Source organism: Bos indicus x Bos taurus, chromosome 6 (assembly GCF_003369695.1).
Source record: "Bos indicus x Bos taurus breed Angus x Brahman F1 hybrid chromosome 6, Bos_hybrid_MaternalHap_v2.0, whole genome shotgun sequence".
NCBI lineage: Eukaryota > Metazoa > Chordata > Mammalia > Artiodactyla > Bovidae > Bos > Bos indicus x Bos taurus.
Window position 1 is genome coordinate 44,986,065 of NC_040081.1, and position 17,572 is coordinate 45,003,636.

At 40.0% G+C, this 17,572-nt stretch overlaps 1 protein-coding gene across 3 annotated transcripts in view; it reads left to right on the plus strand.

Moving 5' to 3' along the window:
- The first annotated feature begins 200 nt into the window (after positions 1 to 200).
- PI4K2B (phosphatidylinositol 4-kinase type 2 beta) overlaps positions 201 to 17,572 on the plus strand; it is a 36,190-nt gene continuing 18,818 nt past the window's right edge. The window contains exons 1-3 of one of the 3 annotated variants that reach the window (XM_027544200.1): positions 603 to 691; positions 6,019 to 6,244; positions 16,010 to 16,146. In XM_027544200.1, the coding sequence (XP_027400001.1) occupies positions 6,109 to 6,244; positions 16,010 to 16,146 (273 nt within the window). In that variant the 5' untranslated portion in view covers positions 603 to 691; positions 6,019 to 6,108. Of the gene's footprint in view, positions 692 to 6,018; positions 6,245 to 16,009; positions 16,147 to 17,572 lie in introns of all 3 variants that reach the window. The other 2 variants (XM_027544199.1, XM_027544201.1) reach the window with 2 other exon arrangements.

The window sequence follows — 17,572 nt, forward strand, 5'->3', positions numbered from 1 at the left end:
ATGAGAGAATTCTGCAGGGGAGGGAGAGGCCGATTTGGGTTAGAGAGGGGCACCTCTGCAAAGGTAGATTAACATCCACCCCCGCGCTCCACAAGCAGTAACTTCAGCCCCGCCGGGCGTCTTCCCCAGTTTAGGGAGACAGGTGGCGGCCGGGCCCCGCATAACGCCCCCGCACTTCCGCGCAGGCGCGGGGGAGGCGCGAGGTGGGGCTCGGCCGGCGGGCGGGCGGGGCAACCGCCTGGCGGGCACAGAGCTGGACAGTGCACTGGCTAGGTTTCTTCCGTCTGACCCAGAGGCTCCGGTTCCCCGCGATGCCGAGACCAGACCCGAACGCCTCGCCTCTCTGAGTCGGTCTCAGCGCGGAAGGCACAGAGGGAAGCCATGGCGGAGGCCTCCGAGCCCGGGAGGCCAGAGTCCGCCGGCAGCGGGAGCCTGGAGGAGGACGAAGAGGACGAGGAGCGGGAGCCGCTGCTGCCGCGGATCGCCTGGGCCCAGCGGCGGAAGGTCGCTCCGGGGGGCGCTGTGAGGCTGGAGACTGCTGCCGGGGAGGAAGGTGCGGCCTCCCCTAGCCAGGCCAGCGACCGGGAACTGCCGCTTCTGCCCCGGGATGCGTCTTTCTCCTCCTCCCCGGGCTTGGGGCGCCAGCGGAGCTCGCCCACCAATCTGGACCGGAACCGCCCCGTGGGTTCAGGTGCGACCCGGCTCTTCCCTACTCCCGCGCCCTGCCAGAGTGCCCCTCTCCGCCGCGCTCAGCATTCAAGCCCCTCCTCGGGTCCCTGCCCCCGGCTTCTTTCTCGGTCGCCCGCTAGCCCTTGCCTAGTAGGAAAAACTGTTCTCCAGGGATCTCGTCCTGAGTACCGGCCGAGGGTTCAGCTATGTCACCTCGCCTTTTTCTCCCCCATCCCCGGTCCCCCGTTTACTCTCACCTTCTCCAGGGGCTATATAGGCTGCTTCTCCTGACACCCGAGGTGGTCATTAAACTCCGATCCTTGGGGCCGCCCCTAAGAGTGATCCTAAACTTTTGGAATCAGACAGGAAGTCTTAACACTGTAAAATGACCTAAGTTGTTTGCTCAAGTTTGGCTTTAAAGTTTTGGCTTAAGAACCCTGAACTACCAAGAAAGTTCGTGAATTTGCAAGGTGGATGACAGTCAAGAGATAGCAAGAATATCCGGTTGCCACTGGGACACGTTTCAAAAACTTTTAAAATATTGTTATTGTGACATTAGCCAGAGGGGGCAGAAGCAGTTGAACTTCTGTACCTGCTTTCTCTCTTGCAAAGTTTTCTTTCTCGAGACTTTCTTATTTTTATACAGAAAAAGGAAAAACCGTTTCACTATTAAGCAGACTGACAGCCTCAGATGAAAGAGAGGGTAATTGAAATGTTGAAAGGTAGTAAAATTTAGGCACGAAGCTGCAGGCATGGGTATTTGTTGGTAAATGGAACTTTTTGGCATAGATGGGTTGAATTAGACTAATTTAAAAAATAGAATAGACTTGTAAGCGTCCTAGGTAGCACTGGGACAGGCTTGTTTTGTAAAATGAGCCTGATAACACTTGATCGGTGGTGGTAAGGACGGTTTAAATGAGGTAATGTTTGCATTCTGCCTGGAATATTGCTCTGTACATGACAGCTTAAAGAAAAGACACAGAAAATGTAGTTTGCATTATGTTGCTGAAGTTTTTGTAGAGTAGGTAGATTTTACATATTCTGCTACTGGTACATTAATGGGGCTTCTGCACTTGATAGAGTAGGTTACTCTAGTTGTAATTATGGTCAAATGGTAGAGTAAATGAATCAAAGAGGCCCGAGGGAAGCAGACTTTAATGAAGAAAGCTTTAACAGACTGGTCTGACTTACAGGTCAGCTAGCTACCATTATAATGTTAACTTTTGGATGCATCGACAGTACAACATTTAACAGAACAATCAAACATGGATTTGGAACCAGATCACAAATGGATCCACATTCACCCAGCTACATTGATCATAATGCTATATATTACCTAGAAACCTGTCTGTGAAGTCACTGAGATTTGTGTGGCAAACTTGCCTTTTTCTACCCAAAGTTACTGTGTAGCTAGATTTTAAAAGATACTAAAACCTTGAAAATGTGTTTGTTCTATGAAGGTAAGGTTTTGCAAACAAGTGATATTAAAGCTGCTGCTGCTGTTAAGTCGCTTCAGTCATGTCCGACTCTGTATGACCCCATAGGCAGCAGCCTATCAGGCTCCCCTGTCCCTGGGATTCTCCAAGCAAGAACACTGGAGTGGGTTGCCATTTCCTTCTCCAAGGCATGAAAGTGAAAAGTAAAAGTGAAGTCGCTCAGTCATGTCCGACTCTTAGCGACCTCATGGACTGCAGCCTACCAGGCTCCTCTGTCTATGGAATTTTCCAGGCAAGAATGGGGTGCCATTGCCTTCTCCTGATATTAAAGCTAGAAAAAGTAAAAGCGAGGATAGAGTACAATATTGGAATACAAATGGATCATTAAAGAGAATTTTAACCTTTTTAAATGGCAATAACATTTATATCTCAATTGATGTTTTTCTGAGATCTTCAAGGCTTCCCTGGTGGCTCAGATGGTAAAGAATCTGCCTGCAATGCAGGAGACCTGGTTTCGATCCCTGGGTCAGGAAGATCCCCTGGAAAAGGGAATGGCTACCCACTCCAGTATTCTTGCCTGGAGAATTCCATGGACAGAGGAGCTTGGGGACTACAGTCCATGGGGTTGCAAAGAGTTGGACACGACTGAGCAGCTATCACTTTTTTTTTAATATTTCATTAATTCTTAGAATAGCACAGCAAGTTAGCTGGGTTAAGTCATCCTGGGTATGACTTATGATGGGAAATGAATGAAAACTTCAATGACTAGTAGTTGATAGAACTTCAGCTGTAACCCAAAGTCAAGGTCCAGAAAGTGGAAAAGCCAGACTGAACCTAGTTCTTTGCTATAGATCCCCAACTGTTATAAAATAATTGTTACCTTTATTTACTTATTACCAAGGTCTTATTTTTAATGGATTTTAAAATAGTTTTGAACTACAAAAGCTATTTTTAAAATTTCAAACCATTCTCCTAAAAAGTTTGATTAATTTAACTGATAAGTCATTATTTTTTGAATTCATTCATTTCCTTTGTTCTTTACCATCCAATTTCCATGAAGCCACCTCTCTAGTTCCAAGATATTCTTGTCTTTAGATTGATATTAGCATCATTTATCAAGCTTAACTATTCTGTGTATGTAAATAGGAGCTTTATGTACTTTAACCAGTGGAAGACTGGCCTAGCTCTGTTATCTTTACTTGAACAAGGCGTGTGGCAAAGTCTAGAACCAGCGTAAACATCAGGTTGTTGGAGCAGTGTCAAAGTAGAAGAATTAGTGGTATTCCTTTGCTAGTTGTCATTTTAATCAATGAGTTAGAGAGTAGTAAAGATAATAATAGTTAATACCCACAAAACAATACGTGCAGGGCAAGTGCATGTGTTTCATATAATTTATAACCAACCCTATGATATTAGCACTTTTTAAAAATTCTCATTTTAAAGAAGCACAGAGGTGAATCGAAGGTTCCAGTTGATATAAACCAGAAGCACTTAGCAGTTTTTGTTGGAGAGCCTAGTGATTAGAGAATGGTGTTAGAATTTACAAGCTACCAAAGTAAAAGAAAGTGAGTGTTTATAAGCCATTTAATGATTCATGGTGGCTTATAAATGTATGAACATAATAAAGTCATTTAAAAGTAGGGAAAATTATGAGAATGGGAAGTAAGAGTAATGAAATAAGATGGAGGCCAGAACAAGACTACACAAAATTAACATCACTTGATGCAGGCAGTGCATGAATTTGATTTTTAAGATTACTGACCTGGCAGCCTGAGAGAAACACAATCACTGTGCCCATAAAGTTAAAACAGACTAGTTATTTGAAACAAGACAAAACTGGCAAAGGATAAACTGTTAGGTATTCTCTTGGAGAAGAGACTATATGCTGAGTAATACCTTGGTAATAAAAGTGATGACTTTCATAAGAGTGTTTCATACAACTTCCCTGAAGTTCATTTCAGTGGAAGTAATTCTAGTGGGTGATGTTATCGGTATTGCTGGATCTAGATTCCAGATGCTGATAGTCTGGCTTAATTTAGAGGACGGTATTAGAAGAATAGATAATCTCATGGGTCTTGACAATCTTCCAAAACTGAGCTTTTGAAAAGTAGTGAGCATCAGTGTGTTGGAGAGTTTTCCTCAAACCACTAATTAGAATGCACTTGTTGCAGAGATCCAGCATTCAGTCAGCAAATGTTTCAGTGCCTTCGGGTGCCAGTGGAAATCCAGCCCTTAGGGAAACAGTGGTGACCAGATACCAAATGGATGTCCAGTCACCAGCCCTGTCCTCTTGGAACCTTATAACTTAATGGAGGAAACAGTCAATTAAAACAGACAGTTCTAACAGGATATATGTGCTTCATGGGGAAAGCTGACAGTTCCTTGGAGCCCTGCCCTGGGTATAGGGGCCAGGGAAGACTTCACAGAGGAAATAGCGTCCAGTTTGAGACTTGAATAACACTGGCACCCCCGAGGGTTCCAGTTTAGTTTGGATCATCAAACTTGTGAACCAGCTACTTTACATTTTAGAAGATATTCTGGCCAGTGGGTAAGATATATTCCCAGCCCTTAGGTGAGGAAGAGTTCATCTTGATTTACTTATTTAAAATGAGAACTTGATAAGTTGCTATGCATACCTATATAAAAGTAATTGTTAACAGGTTATGCAATGGGTTCTCTTAATCCATTTTCATTTCTACTTACCAAAGGATCACTTGTAGCCCTTAAGTGTGGTTAAGGGTTTGTTGATAAATACTTACATTATTGAAGGTCTGCCGTGTGTCAGGCACAGGTTTAAGCACTTGGTGTATATCACAGAACAGAACAAAGATTTCTGCCCTCCTGGGACCAAGATCATTTTGTTATAGCATTACAAGTAGTCAGATGGAGCTGAAGGATGGATAAAAATTAGCCATAGGAAAGAAACTTGGCATGTACATCAAAACAGCATGTGTGAAAGTTCAGAGGGTGGGCTGGACACCTTGTGAAAAGTGAGGAATTTGAATAGGACTGGAGCTTGTGAGTCCCAACGGGAGTATACAGAGGTAGAACTGACAGTCTCCTCAGAAAATCTGAATATTTTCTAATACAGAGACAAATCAAAGTTTCACAGTTTATTCCTTAGAAGGAGTAAAAGTAATATTAACTGAACAAAATTTAAAGAAAATATAGCTATTTAAGCCCCTCAGCTATTAACAATCAAACCAAACAATGACAGCAAACCTTCAAACCAAATATCCATAGCACATATATCTTGAAGTGGTATAACTTAAGAGTGTATTCTCCAAGTTAAACTCACGGCTAAATATACATTTAAGTAACTGAAAGTTGTAGGATGTAATTGTGAATTATGAAACAGAAAAATCTACTGAAAAATAATTATTTTGATTTTTAGAAAAGTTGTTATGTAATCATGTTGCTTTTTTCTCTTTTCTGGTAGTAATTAGACAGGACCAGTTGTCTTCCAAGTGCCTTTCTGGACTGTGATGGTATATCCAGACCATCTTCAAATAACGCCAGTTTTCATGTAGGGAGAGTTTCGTTTATCCAAAAGAATTGCTCAGGGAAGGGACAAGCTAAAGAGAAAGGGATTGAAAACCTGCTGGCTGACTGTATAGGAATGGTTCAGGTTTGGATTGAAGCTGAATTATTAAGTGTCCGGAGTTTGATCCTGGGCTCCATGAGAGTCACAAAGGCAGGTTCTATGATGAACTCATAAAGCTTAACCCATAAAGCAACCTGAAACCTGTAATAGTAATGTCAAAGTCTGCACATAGTTTCCAAAAGAACTGCTTTAGTACAGGATGGGAGAGACCAAAAGTGGTCCAAGAGTTTAGCCAGTTCAACGTGAATTAGTATGACAGGACTCCTAAACAACGATTGTAATACTAGAGTACTTCTTATTTTGGTATAGTGTCAAGACTGAGAGCTGTCTCTGTTCTCCGCAATGGGTTGCTCGATTCTGGAGACCATATTTTTAAAAGGCACATTGGAAAACTGAAGCATGAAGTCGGAGGGCAACTCGGATGCTGAAAAACCTGAGAACACTTCCATGTGGAAGGAGGCAGAGAATAGAGGAATCTTAGGGGAGCATGAAATGGTCTGCAGCTATGTGAAGGCCTCTCCCTGGGAAGAGAGGAGTAAGTAGACTTTTGTTTTGCTCCAGGTGGCAAGTCTAGTACCTTGGGTGAAGCTACAAGGAGACCTGTTTCTGAAAAAGAAAAGTTTTATATTTAGAAAAAAAAACAACACAAAAACTATCAACAACAAAAAAATGAGTATCTCTTTTTGGAAGTGTTTAAACATTGGCCCAGAGACCACCTGCTGGAGGTGTATTATAGAAAATATACCAGTACTGGGAGCAAAATTGAGATAAATAACTTTCCGACTTCTTTCTTGTTAAAAGCCTTGACCTAGAAGAAGTATCATTTGATTAATGTAGTAATTATTAGCATATTCTGCCATATAAGTAATACTTTATTCATTTAAGTGTTTATTAAGAACCCACTAAATGCTGATCCTTCTTCCAAGTGCTAGGACACACAGTGAATGAGAAAGACAAAGTTTCTCCCTTCATTCTTTTTTTTTAATATAAATTTATTTATTTTAATTGGAGGCTAATTACAATATTGTATTCGTTTTGCCATACATTGACATGAATCCACCATGGGTCTACATGTGTTCCCCATCCTGAACCCCCTTCCCACTTCCCTCCCCATACCATCCCTCTGGGTCATCCCAGTGCACTAGCCCCGAGCATCCTGTATCATGCATCGAATCTGGACTGGTGATTTATTTCACATATGATAATTTACATGTTTCAATGCCATTCTCCCAAATCATCCCACCCTCTCCCTCTCCCACAGAGTCCAAAAGACTCTTCTATACATCTGTGTCTCTTTTGTGTCTCATAAACAGGGTTATTGTTACCATCTTTCTAAATTCCATATATATGCATTAGTATACTGTATTGATGTTTTTCTTACTGGCTTACTTTACTCTGTATAATAGGCTCCAGTTTCATCCACCTCATTAGAACTGATTCAAATGTATTCTTTTTAATGGCTGAGTAATAATCCATTGTGTATATGTACCACAGCTTTCTTATCCCTTCAAATACTGATGGACATCTAGGTTGCTTCCATGTCCTGGCTATTATAAACAGTGCTGCGATGAACCTTGGGGTACACGTGTCTCTTTCAATTCTGGTTTCCTCACTGTGTATGCCCAGCTGTGGGATTGCTGGGTCATATGGCAGTTCTATTTCCAGATTTTTAAGGAATCGCCAGACTGTTCTCCATAGTGGCTGTACTAGTTTGCATTCCCACCAACAGTGTAAGAGGGTTCCCTTTTCTCCACACCCTCTTCAGCATTTATTGCTTGTAGACTTTTGGATAGCAGCCATTCTGACTGGCATGAAATGGTACCTCATTGTGGTTTTGATTTGTGTTTCTCTGATAATGAGTGATGTTGAGCATCTTCTCATGTGTTTGTTAGCCATCTGTATGTCTTCTCTGGAGAAATGTCTGTTTAGTTCTTTGGCCCATTTTTTGATTGGGTCATTTATTTTTCTGGAATTGAGCTGCAGGAGTTGCTTGTTTATTTTTGAGATTAATTCTTTGTCAGTTGCTTCATTTGCTATTATTTTCTCCCATTCTGAAGGCTGTCTTTTCACCTTGCTTATAGTTTCCTTTGTTGTGCAGAAGCTTTTAAGTTTAATTAGGTCCCATTTGTTTATTTTTGCTTTTATTTCCAATATTCTGGGAGGTGGGTCATAGAGGATCTTGCTGTGATTTATGTCAGAGTGTGTTTTGCCTATGTTCTTCTCTAGGAGTTTTATAGTTTCTGGCCTTACATTTAGATCTTTAATCCATTTTGAGTTTATTTTTGTGTATGGTGTTAGAAAGTGTTCTAGTTTCATTCTTTTACAAATGATTGACAGGTTTTCCCAGCACCACTTGTTAAAGAGATTGTCTTTTCTCCATTGTATATTCTTGCCTCCTTTGTCAAAGATAAGGTGTCCATAGGGCATGGATTTATCTCTGGGATTTCTATTTTGTTCCATTGATCTATATTTCTGTCTTTGTGCCAGTACCATACTGTCTTGATGACTGTGGGTTTGTAGGAGAGCCTGAAGTCAGGCAGGTTGATTCCTCCAGTTCCATTTTCTTTTCTCAAGATGCTTTGGCTATTTGACGTTTTTTGTATTTCCACACAAATTGTGAAATTATTTGTTCTAGCTCTGTGAAAAATATCATTGGTAGCTTGATAGGGATTGCATTGAATCTATAGATTGCTTTGGGTAGTCTACTCATTTTCACTATATTGATTCTTCTGACCCATGAACACAGTATATTTCTCCATATATTAGTGTCCTCTTTGATTTCTTTCACCAGTGTTTTATAGTTTTCTATATATAGGTCTTTAGTTTCTTTAGGTAGATACATTCCTAAGTATTTTATTCTTTTCGTTGCAGTGGTGAATGGAATTATTTCCTTAATTTCTCTTTCTGTTTTTTCATTGTTACTGTATAGGAATGCAAGGGATTTCTGTGTGTTGATTTTATATCCTGCAACTTTACTGTATTCACTGATTAGCTCTAGTAAATTTCTGGTGGCGTCTTTAGGGTTTTCTATGTAGAGGATCATGTCATCTGCAAACAGTGAGAGTTTTACTTCTTCTTTTCCAATTTGGATTCCTTTTATTTCTTTTTCTGCTCTGATTGCTGTGGCCAAAACTTCCAAAACTATGTTGAATAGTAGTGGTGAAAGTGGGCATCCTTGTCTTGCTCCTGACTTTAGGGGAAATGCTTTCAATTTTTCACCATTGAGGATAATGTTTGCTGTGGGTTTGTCATATATAGCTTTAATTATGTTGAGGTGTGTTCCTTCTATTTCTGCTTTCTGAAGGGTTTTTATCATAAATGGATGTTGAATTTTGTCAAAGGCTTTCTCTGCATCTATTGAGATAATCATATGGCTTTTATTTTTCAATTTGTTAATGTGGTGAATTACATTGATTGATTTGAAGATATTGAAGAATCCTTTCATTCCTGGGATAAAGCCCACTTGTTCATGATGTATGATCTTTTTAATGTGTTGTTGGATTCTGATTGCTAGAATTTTGTTAAGGATTTTTGCATCTATGTTCATCAGTGATATTGGCCTGTAGTTTTCTTTTTTTGTGGCATCTTTGTCAGGTTTTGGTATCATAGAATGAGTTTGGAAGTTTACCTCCCTCTGCAATTTTCTGGAAGAGTTTGAGTAGGATAGGTGTTAGCTCTTTTCTAAATTTTTGGTAGAATTCAGCTGTGAAGCTTTCTGGTCTTGGGCTTTTGTTTGCTGGAAGATTTCTGATTACAGTTTCAATTTCTGTGCATGTGATGGGTCTGTTAAGATTTTCTATTTCTTCCTGGTTCAGTTTTGGAAAGTTGTACTTTTCTAAGAATTTGTCCATTTCTTCCAAGTTGTCCATTTTATTGGCATATAATTGCTGAGAGTAGTCTCTTATGATCCTTTGTATTTCTGTGTTGTCTGTTGTGATCTCTCCATTTTCATTTCTAATTTTATTGATTTAACTTTTCTCCCTTTGTTTCTTGATGAGTCTGGCTACTGGTTTGTCAATTTTATTTATCCTCTCAAAGAACCAGCTTTTGGCTTTATTGATTTTTGCTATGGTCTCTTTTGTTTCTTTTGCATTTATTTCTGCCCTAATTTTTAAGATTTCTTTCCTTCTAACCCTGGGGTTCTTCATTTCTTCCTTTTCTAGTTGCTTTAGATGTAGAGTTAGGTTATTTATTTGACTTTTCTCTTGTTTCTTGAGGTATGCCCATATTGCTATGAACCTTCCCCTTAGCACTGCTTTTACAGTGTCCCACAGGTTTTGGGTTGTTGTGTTTTCATTTTCATTCGTTTCTATGCATATTTTGCTTTCTTTTTTGATTTCTTATGTGATTTGTTGGTTATTCAGCAGCATGTTGTTCAGCCTCCATATGTTGGAATTTTTAATAGTTTTTCTGCTGTAATTGAGATCTAATCTTACTGTATTGTGGTCAGAAAAGATGCTTGGAATGATTTCAATTTTTTTGAATTTACCAAGGCTAGATTTATGGCCCAGGATGTGATCTATCCTGGAGAAGGTTCCACGTGCACTTGAGAAAAAGATGAAATTCATTGTTCTGGGGTGAATGTCCTATAGATATCAATTAGGTCTAACTGGTCTATTGTATCATTTAAAGTTTGTGTTTCCTTGTTAATTTTCTGTTTAGTTGATCTATCCATAGGTGTGAGTGTGGTATTAAAGTCTTCCACGATTATTGTGTTACTGTTAATTTCCCCTTTCATACTTGTTAGCATTTGTCTTACATATTGCGGTGCTCCTATGTTGGGTGCATATATAATTGTTATATCTTCTTCTTGGATTGATCCTTTGATCATTATGTAGTGTCCTTCTTTGTCTCTTTTCACAGCCTTTGTTTTAAGTCTGTTTTATCTGATATGAGTATTGCTACTCCTGCTTTCTTTTGGTCTCTATTTACGTGGAATATCTTTTTCCAGCCCTTCACTTTCAGTCTGTATGTGTCCCTTGTTTCAAGGTGGGTCTCTTGTAGACAACATATATAGGGGTCTTGTTTTTGTATCCATTCAGCCAGTCTTTGTCTTTTGGTTTGGGCATTCAACCTATTTCAGTTCAGTTCAGTTCAGTCGTTCAGTCGTGTCTGACTCTCTGTGACCCCATGAATTGCAGCACGCCAGGCCTCCCTGTCCATCACAAACTCCCGGAGCTCACTCAAACTCACGTCCATCAAGTTGGTAATGCCATCCAGCCATCTCATCTTCTGTTGTCCCCTTTTCCTCCTGCCCCCAACCCCTCCCAGCATCAGGGTCTTTTCCAATGAGTCAACTCTTTGCATGAGGTGGCCAAAGTACTGGAGTTTCAGCTTTAGCATCATTCCTTCCAAAGAACACCCAGGGCTGATCTCCTTTAGAATGGACTGGTTGGATCTCCTTGTAGTCCAAGGGACTCTCAAGAGTCTTCTCCAACACCACAGTTCAAAAGCATTAATTCTTTGGTGCTCAGCCTTCTTCACAGTCCAACTCTGACATCCATACATGACCACTGGAAAAACCATAGCCTTGACTAGATGGACCTTTGTTGGCATTTAAGGTAATTATTGATAAGTATGATCCCGTTGCCATTTACTTTATTGTTTTGGGTTCAAGTTTATACACGCTTTTTGTTTCCTGTCTAGAGAAGATCCTTTAGCATTTGTTGGAGAGCTGGTTTGGTAGTGCTGAATTCTCTCAGCTTTTGCTTGTCTATAAAGCTTTTGATTTCTCATTCATATTTGAATGAGATCCTTGCTGGGTACAGTTATCTGGGCTGTAGGTTATTTTCTTTCATCACTTTAAGTATGTCCTGCCATTCCCTCCTGGCCTGAAGAGTTTCTGTTGAAAGATCAGTTGTTATCCTTATGGGAATCCCCTTGTGTTTTATTTGTTGTTTTTCCTTTGCTGCTTTTTATATTTGTTCTTTGTGTTTGATCTTCATTAATTTGATTAATATATGTCTTGGGGTGTTTTGCCTTGGGTTTATCCTGTTTGGGACTCTCTGGGTTTCTTGGACTTGGGTGATTATTTCCTTCCTCATTTTAGGGAAGTTTTCAACTATTATCTCCTCAAGTATTTTCTCATGGTCTTTCTTTTTGTCTTCTTCTTCTGGGACTCCTATGATTTGAATGTTGGGGCCTTTAACATTGTCCCAGAGGTCTCTGAGATTGTCCTCATTTCTTTTAATTCTTTTTTCTTTTTTCCTCTCTGTTTCCTTTATTTCTACCATTCTATCTTCTACCTCACTTATCCTATCTTCTGCCTCCCTTATTCTACTGTTGGTTCCCTCCAGAGTGTTTTTGATCTCATTTATTGCATTATTCATTATATATTGACTCTTTTTTATTTCTTCTAGGTCCTTGTTAAACCTTTCTTGCATCTTCTCAATCCTTGTCTCCAGGCTATTTATCTGTAACTCCATTTTGCTTTCAAGATTTTGGGTCATTTTCACTATCATTATTCGGAATTCTTTATCAGGTAGATTCCCTGTCTCTTCCTCTTTTGTTTGGTTTGGTGGCATTTATCCTGTTCCTTTACCTGCTGGGTATTTCTCTGCCTCTTCATCTTGTTTATATTGCTGTGTTTGGGGTGGCCTTTCTGTATTCTGGCAGTTTGTGGAGTTCTCTTTATTGTGGAGTTTCCTTGCAGTGGGTGGGGTTGGGCGGGTGGCTTGTCAAGGTTTCCTGGTTAGGGAAGCTTGTGTTGGTGTTCTGGTGGGTGGAGCTGGATTTCTCTCTGGAGTGCAATGCAGTGTCCAGTAATGAGTTATGAGATGTCAGTGGGTTTGGAGTGACTTTGGGCAGCCTGTATATCGAAGCTCAGGGCTATGTTCCTGTGTTGCTGAAGAATTTGTGTGGTATGTCTTGCTCTGGAACTTGTTGGCCCTTGGGTGGTGCTTGGTTTCAGTATAGGTATGGAGGCATTTGATGAGCTCCTATCGATTAATGTTCCCTGGAGTCAGGAATTCTCAGGTGTTCTCAGGATTTGGACTTAAGCCTCCTGCCTCTAGTTTTCAGTCTTATTCTTACAGTAGCCTCAAGACTTCTCCATCTCCTTTCGAAGACAATGGGCTGCTTTTCTGGGTGCCTGATGTCCTTTGCCGGCATTTAGAAGTTGTTTTGTGGAATTTACTCAGCGTTCAGATGTTCTTTTGATGAATTTGTGGGGGAGCAAGTGGTCTCCTTGTCCTATTCCTGCACCATCTTAGGACCACCTCCTAAGACCACGTCTTCATTCTTAAGAATTTTCATGGACTAGATCTGAAAATAGTATATCAATTTTATGAACATGACTAAATACGTGGATTATTTATTGTTTTAAGTAGGTTAAATATGCCCAAGGGCCCTTTTTGCAATATTTTTCTCAGCGTAAGCTTTTAAAAATTAGTAAATAATAGTTCTATGTCTGAATTAAGGCAAGTTTTAAATTAAGGAAAGTCTATAGTTTGAATTTTCATAAGATTTACATGTAATAACATTTATATGCCTTTCAAAGAAAAATGTGAGTATTTAACATCTACCATTTTAAATGATTAATTATTAATTCTGCAAATATTTATTGAGTGCCTCTTATGTTCCAGGAACTATAAAGAGTTGGGTATGTAGCAGTGAAAGAAATACTTGTCTTCTTGGAGCTCACAAAATAGCTAAGTTATATGATAGGTTAGGTGATAAGTGCTAAGCAGAAAAGTAAAGTGGAGGTTAGGAGATATTGGGTAGAGTCTTGGGGGCCAATATTAGAACTTAGATTTTTTTCTTTTGAATAAGATGGAGAATCACTGGGCTGCCCCATGAGTGAAAGTGCTGGGTCCTCACCACTAGACCGCCAGGCAATTAACTGACTTGGGTTTTAGAAGGATTCTGTAGCTTCCCTGTTGAGTATAGAGAGGAGATCCAATAAGAGACTCTTGTGACAATCTAGGCTAGAGTTGATAGTGATTTGAATCACATGGAAAGAATGGAGATTGTAAGAACTGGTTAGATTCTGGATGTTCATTTAAGGTGGAGCTACACAACCTGCTGATGGATTGGATGTGGGGGGTGAGAGAGTGAGGTCATGGATGATTCCAAAGCTTTTCACAAGAGCACCTAGAAGATTTGGGATTGCCAGTAATACAGGGAATACTGGGAGTGAGGCAGTCGAGAGAAAATGAATTGAGTTTGAGGCAGTAAAGTTTGAGCTGTCTGCTAAACATACAAGTGGAGAAGCTGGGTATAGTAGTCTGGGGTTCAGGGCAGAAGTCCAGGCTTGAGATATTAATCTGGAAGTCATCAGTGCTAATGAGGAAGAAGAGGACCATGAACTGAACCTGGGCTTTCCAAAGTTAAGCTGCTAGGGAGATGAGAATGAGCCCACAAGAGACTGAAAAAGAGGAGCCGATGAAATGGAAGGACAACCTGGAGAAATGGCATCTTGGCAGTCAAGTGAAGTCAAGTCAAGTTTTATGTGTTTGTGGAAATGATCCAATAGCAAGGGAAATACTGATTCTGGAAAAACTGCTGAAGACATGTCCTGAGGTAGGACTTCCCTGGTAGGGGTCAGATGGTAAAGAATCCACCTGCAATGTGGGAGACCTGGGTTCAATCCCTGGGTCAGAAAGATCCCCTGAAGGAGGGCATGGCAACCCACTCCAGTATTCTTGCCCAGAGAATCCTCGTGGACAGAGGAGCCTGGCAGGCTACAGTCCATGGGGTCACAAAGTCGGGCACAACTGAGCAACTAAGCACACAGTCAGAGAGATAGGACTAGTATACAAAGTGGAAGAGTCAACCTTAGATTTTGGGTCGTTTCTGTACAGTAATAAGCAGAAGGCAGAGAATGTGAAGGGGTAAATATGATGCTGAGGGCGGATGATCATTTTTCCTGTTTGCTTCTGTTTTCTTCTTCAAATAGGAAACTAGATCATCTGCTGAGATGAAAGAGTTTGTTGGGAATATGAAGAGAGGAGAGTGTATGAGATAGTTGTCCAGAAGAGTGGGAGAGTCTGTGTATCAGGGAAGTTGTCCTAGTTTGGGATGTTATGATAAAATACCCTAGCCTACGTGGCTTTTGAACAACAGACTTTATTGCTCAGTTCTGGAGGTTGGGAAGTCCAAAATCAGGGTGTCAGCATGATCAGGTTCTTGGCAAGGGCTCACTTCTTGGCTTGCAGATGGCAGCCTTCTCCCTGGGTCCTCACATGGCCTAACTCTGTTGTGGGATCCCCACCCTCATGGCCTCATCTAAGCCTAATTACTTCCCCCTAAGTCCCCCTCCATATATGATCACACTGGGGAATAAGGCCTCGATGTATTTCAGAGGAACACAAGCATTCAGTCTTTAACAGGAATGTAGTATGCTCCCCAGACAACATGAAGAGTCCAGCTGAGGTTTGTGGGTTTTTTTTTTTAAAGGGGAGACACCAGGCGTTGTGTTTGGCAAGTTCAGCTGTCCAGGCACAGGCATAGTCAGTAGACAGTTGGATGTAACCAGGATTGAGATTTTACAGGTAACTATGATGAGGAGTGGGAAGAAGAGAGTGATTTTAGTGATGATGAACCATAATTTATGCTAGCCAAGGAGGGACACAAAGCAGGTGAAGACCCTTGAACAGTATTTGGTAGATCAGTGCTTTAAAGGTTCTAGTGGGATGGAAGAATTTTTGTACTCAGGGAGCCAGAGGCAGTGAACTAGGAAAATAGAAGATGACTGAAATGCTAAGTGTGATGCGGTTGTAGGTATTGGTGATGATATATCTGAGGAATGACTGCTAGTGCAGGCTGAGGTTGGATGAAGAACAAAATCACTGGGAGGGAGGAGTTAAAGTTAACACACGGAATTTGTGTGATTTTTTTTCAGCATAGGAAATACTGTTTTCCTTGTGTCTTAACTTGATACTTAAAGTGGGGTTAAAAAAGAAAAAAAAAAAAAAAAAAAGACATCGAAGTACTCCATGGAAAAAAAAAATAAAAGTGTTTAGTCACTCAGTCGTGTCCAACTCTTTGTGACTCTATGGACTGTAGCCCTCTAGGCTCCTCTGTCCTGGCCGGAATACTGGAGTGGGTAGCCGTTCTCTTTTCCAGGGGATCTTCCCATCCCAAGGACTGAACCCGGGTCTCCCGCATTGCAGGTGGATTCTTTCCCGTCTGAGCCACCAGGGAAGTCTACATTTTTCTGTGCCTAAATGTAACCTAATCTAGTATTACAGGTCCATGTTGTGAGCTCATATGTTGTCAGCTATTCTCATAGCTGGTCTTTCTTCTTTTTTGGCATTCTGTAGTAATGTTTTTCTTAATGTAATAATTGTTGATTCTTCAGAAATGAACACATTTTTGGATGATCCAGAATTTGCCGATGTTATATTGAAAGCGGAGCAAGCAATAGAATTTGAAGTTTATCCAGAAAGAATCTCTCAAGGTTCAAGTGGAAGTTACTTTGTGAAGGATCCTAAGAGGGTGAGAATTTCATAGACGTACTATATATAACAGACCTTTTGGAAAACACTAATTTAAATGTGAAGTCATTGTGAGTTTCTGAAGATATTTTCCTAATAAATCTGGTTGCACCCTCTTTTCAGAAATAAAGGTCAGTTTATTTTTAACTAAAGCACTCTCTTGTTTAAAACTAGAGCTGTTTGTACAATTTCCGTTTTATTATTTTAATACTTGGCTTCAAGTATTTATTGAATACTCAACATTCAGCTGTGGATTTGTGGGGTTTATATTCACAAGTCCTTGTTGTTGTTTAGTTGCTAAGTCGTGTCTGACTCTGCGAGTCCATGGACTGCAGCACGCCAGGCTCATCTTTCCTCCACTATCTCCTGGAGTTTGCTCAAATTCATGTCCATTGAGTTGAGTGCTATCTAACCATCTCATCCTCTGCAGTAACTAAGCAGAGTTTTCTTTTACCCTCAGAATATTTTTTCCAGCATTATTATACCAGAGAAGGACCCTGGGCAGTTTGAAGTTTGAAGGCATTGGAATGTGACAAAATGAAATGAACCAAAGAATAATCCTTCGGCAGAAAAGAGAACCTGATATGGACTTTGTTCAACTCAGTTTAGAATTTTTCAAAAATCTGTATTATCATTTCTAAAAGCTTTCTGAATGATGCATAGCCAGCAGTTCTTTATTCAGGAGGAGAAACAGATTATAATTCTACCCAAATGTTTTTTCAAAGACTGAAGTTAAATTTTTTATAACAGTCTTTTTGAGATTTTTATATATATATATATGTAGGTAGTGTCAATGTCTCAATCTTTATTCCAAGCTTGATTTCTTGATTTGTTCTTGTTGACTTCTTTATTAGTGACTGAGACTTTACTGCATTATAAAACAATTATATACTTATAATAAGATTTTTTATTTCTTATCTAAGGATAATTCAGCTTCTAAATTTAATATGAATATATTTTATCAGACCAATAATAAAGACAGTTCTAACAGGATATATATGCTTGGTGGGGAAAGACTTTTAGACATCCATAAGCAGTTTTTTTAAGAGGAGAGAATTTATTCAAAATTGGTTCATAAAAAAAATTGAAAAAAGTAGGAGAATCTGGCAGCATAGATGTCACTATAGCCTATCATTTCCTTTGTATCTTAGAGATGGCTTTTTGTCATTGGATTTATTCATTTAACAAACGCTTGAATGCCTACTATATGCCAGGTACTGTTCTGAGTACTGGTAATACAGCCCTCACAGAGAAAGTCCCTGCCCTTTTAGAATGCACACCTACTGGGAAAGTAGATAATGAATAAGCATAAAATTTGAATATTTAATAGATATTGAATAATAACACTGTTTGACCTAGGTCACTGATTTTCAAACATTTTAAAATCAGCAAAAAAATAAATAAATAATAAAATCAGCAGAACTCTT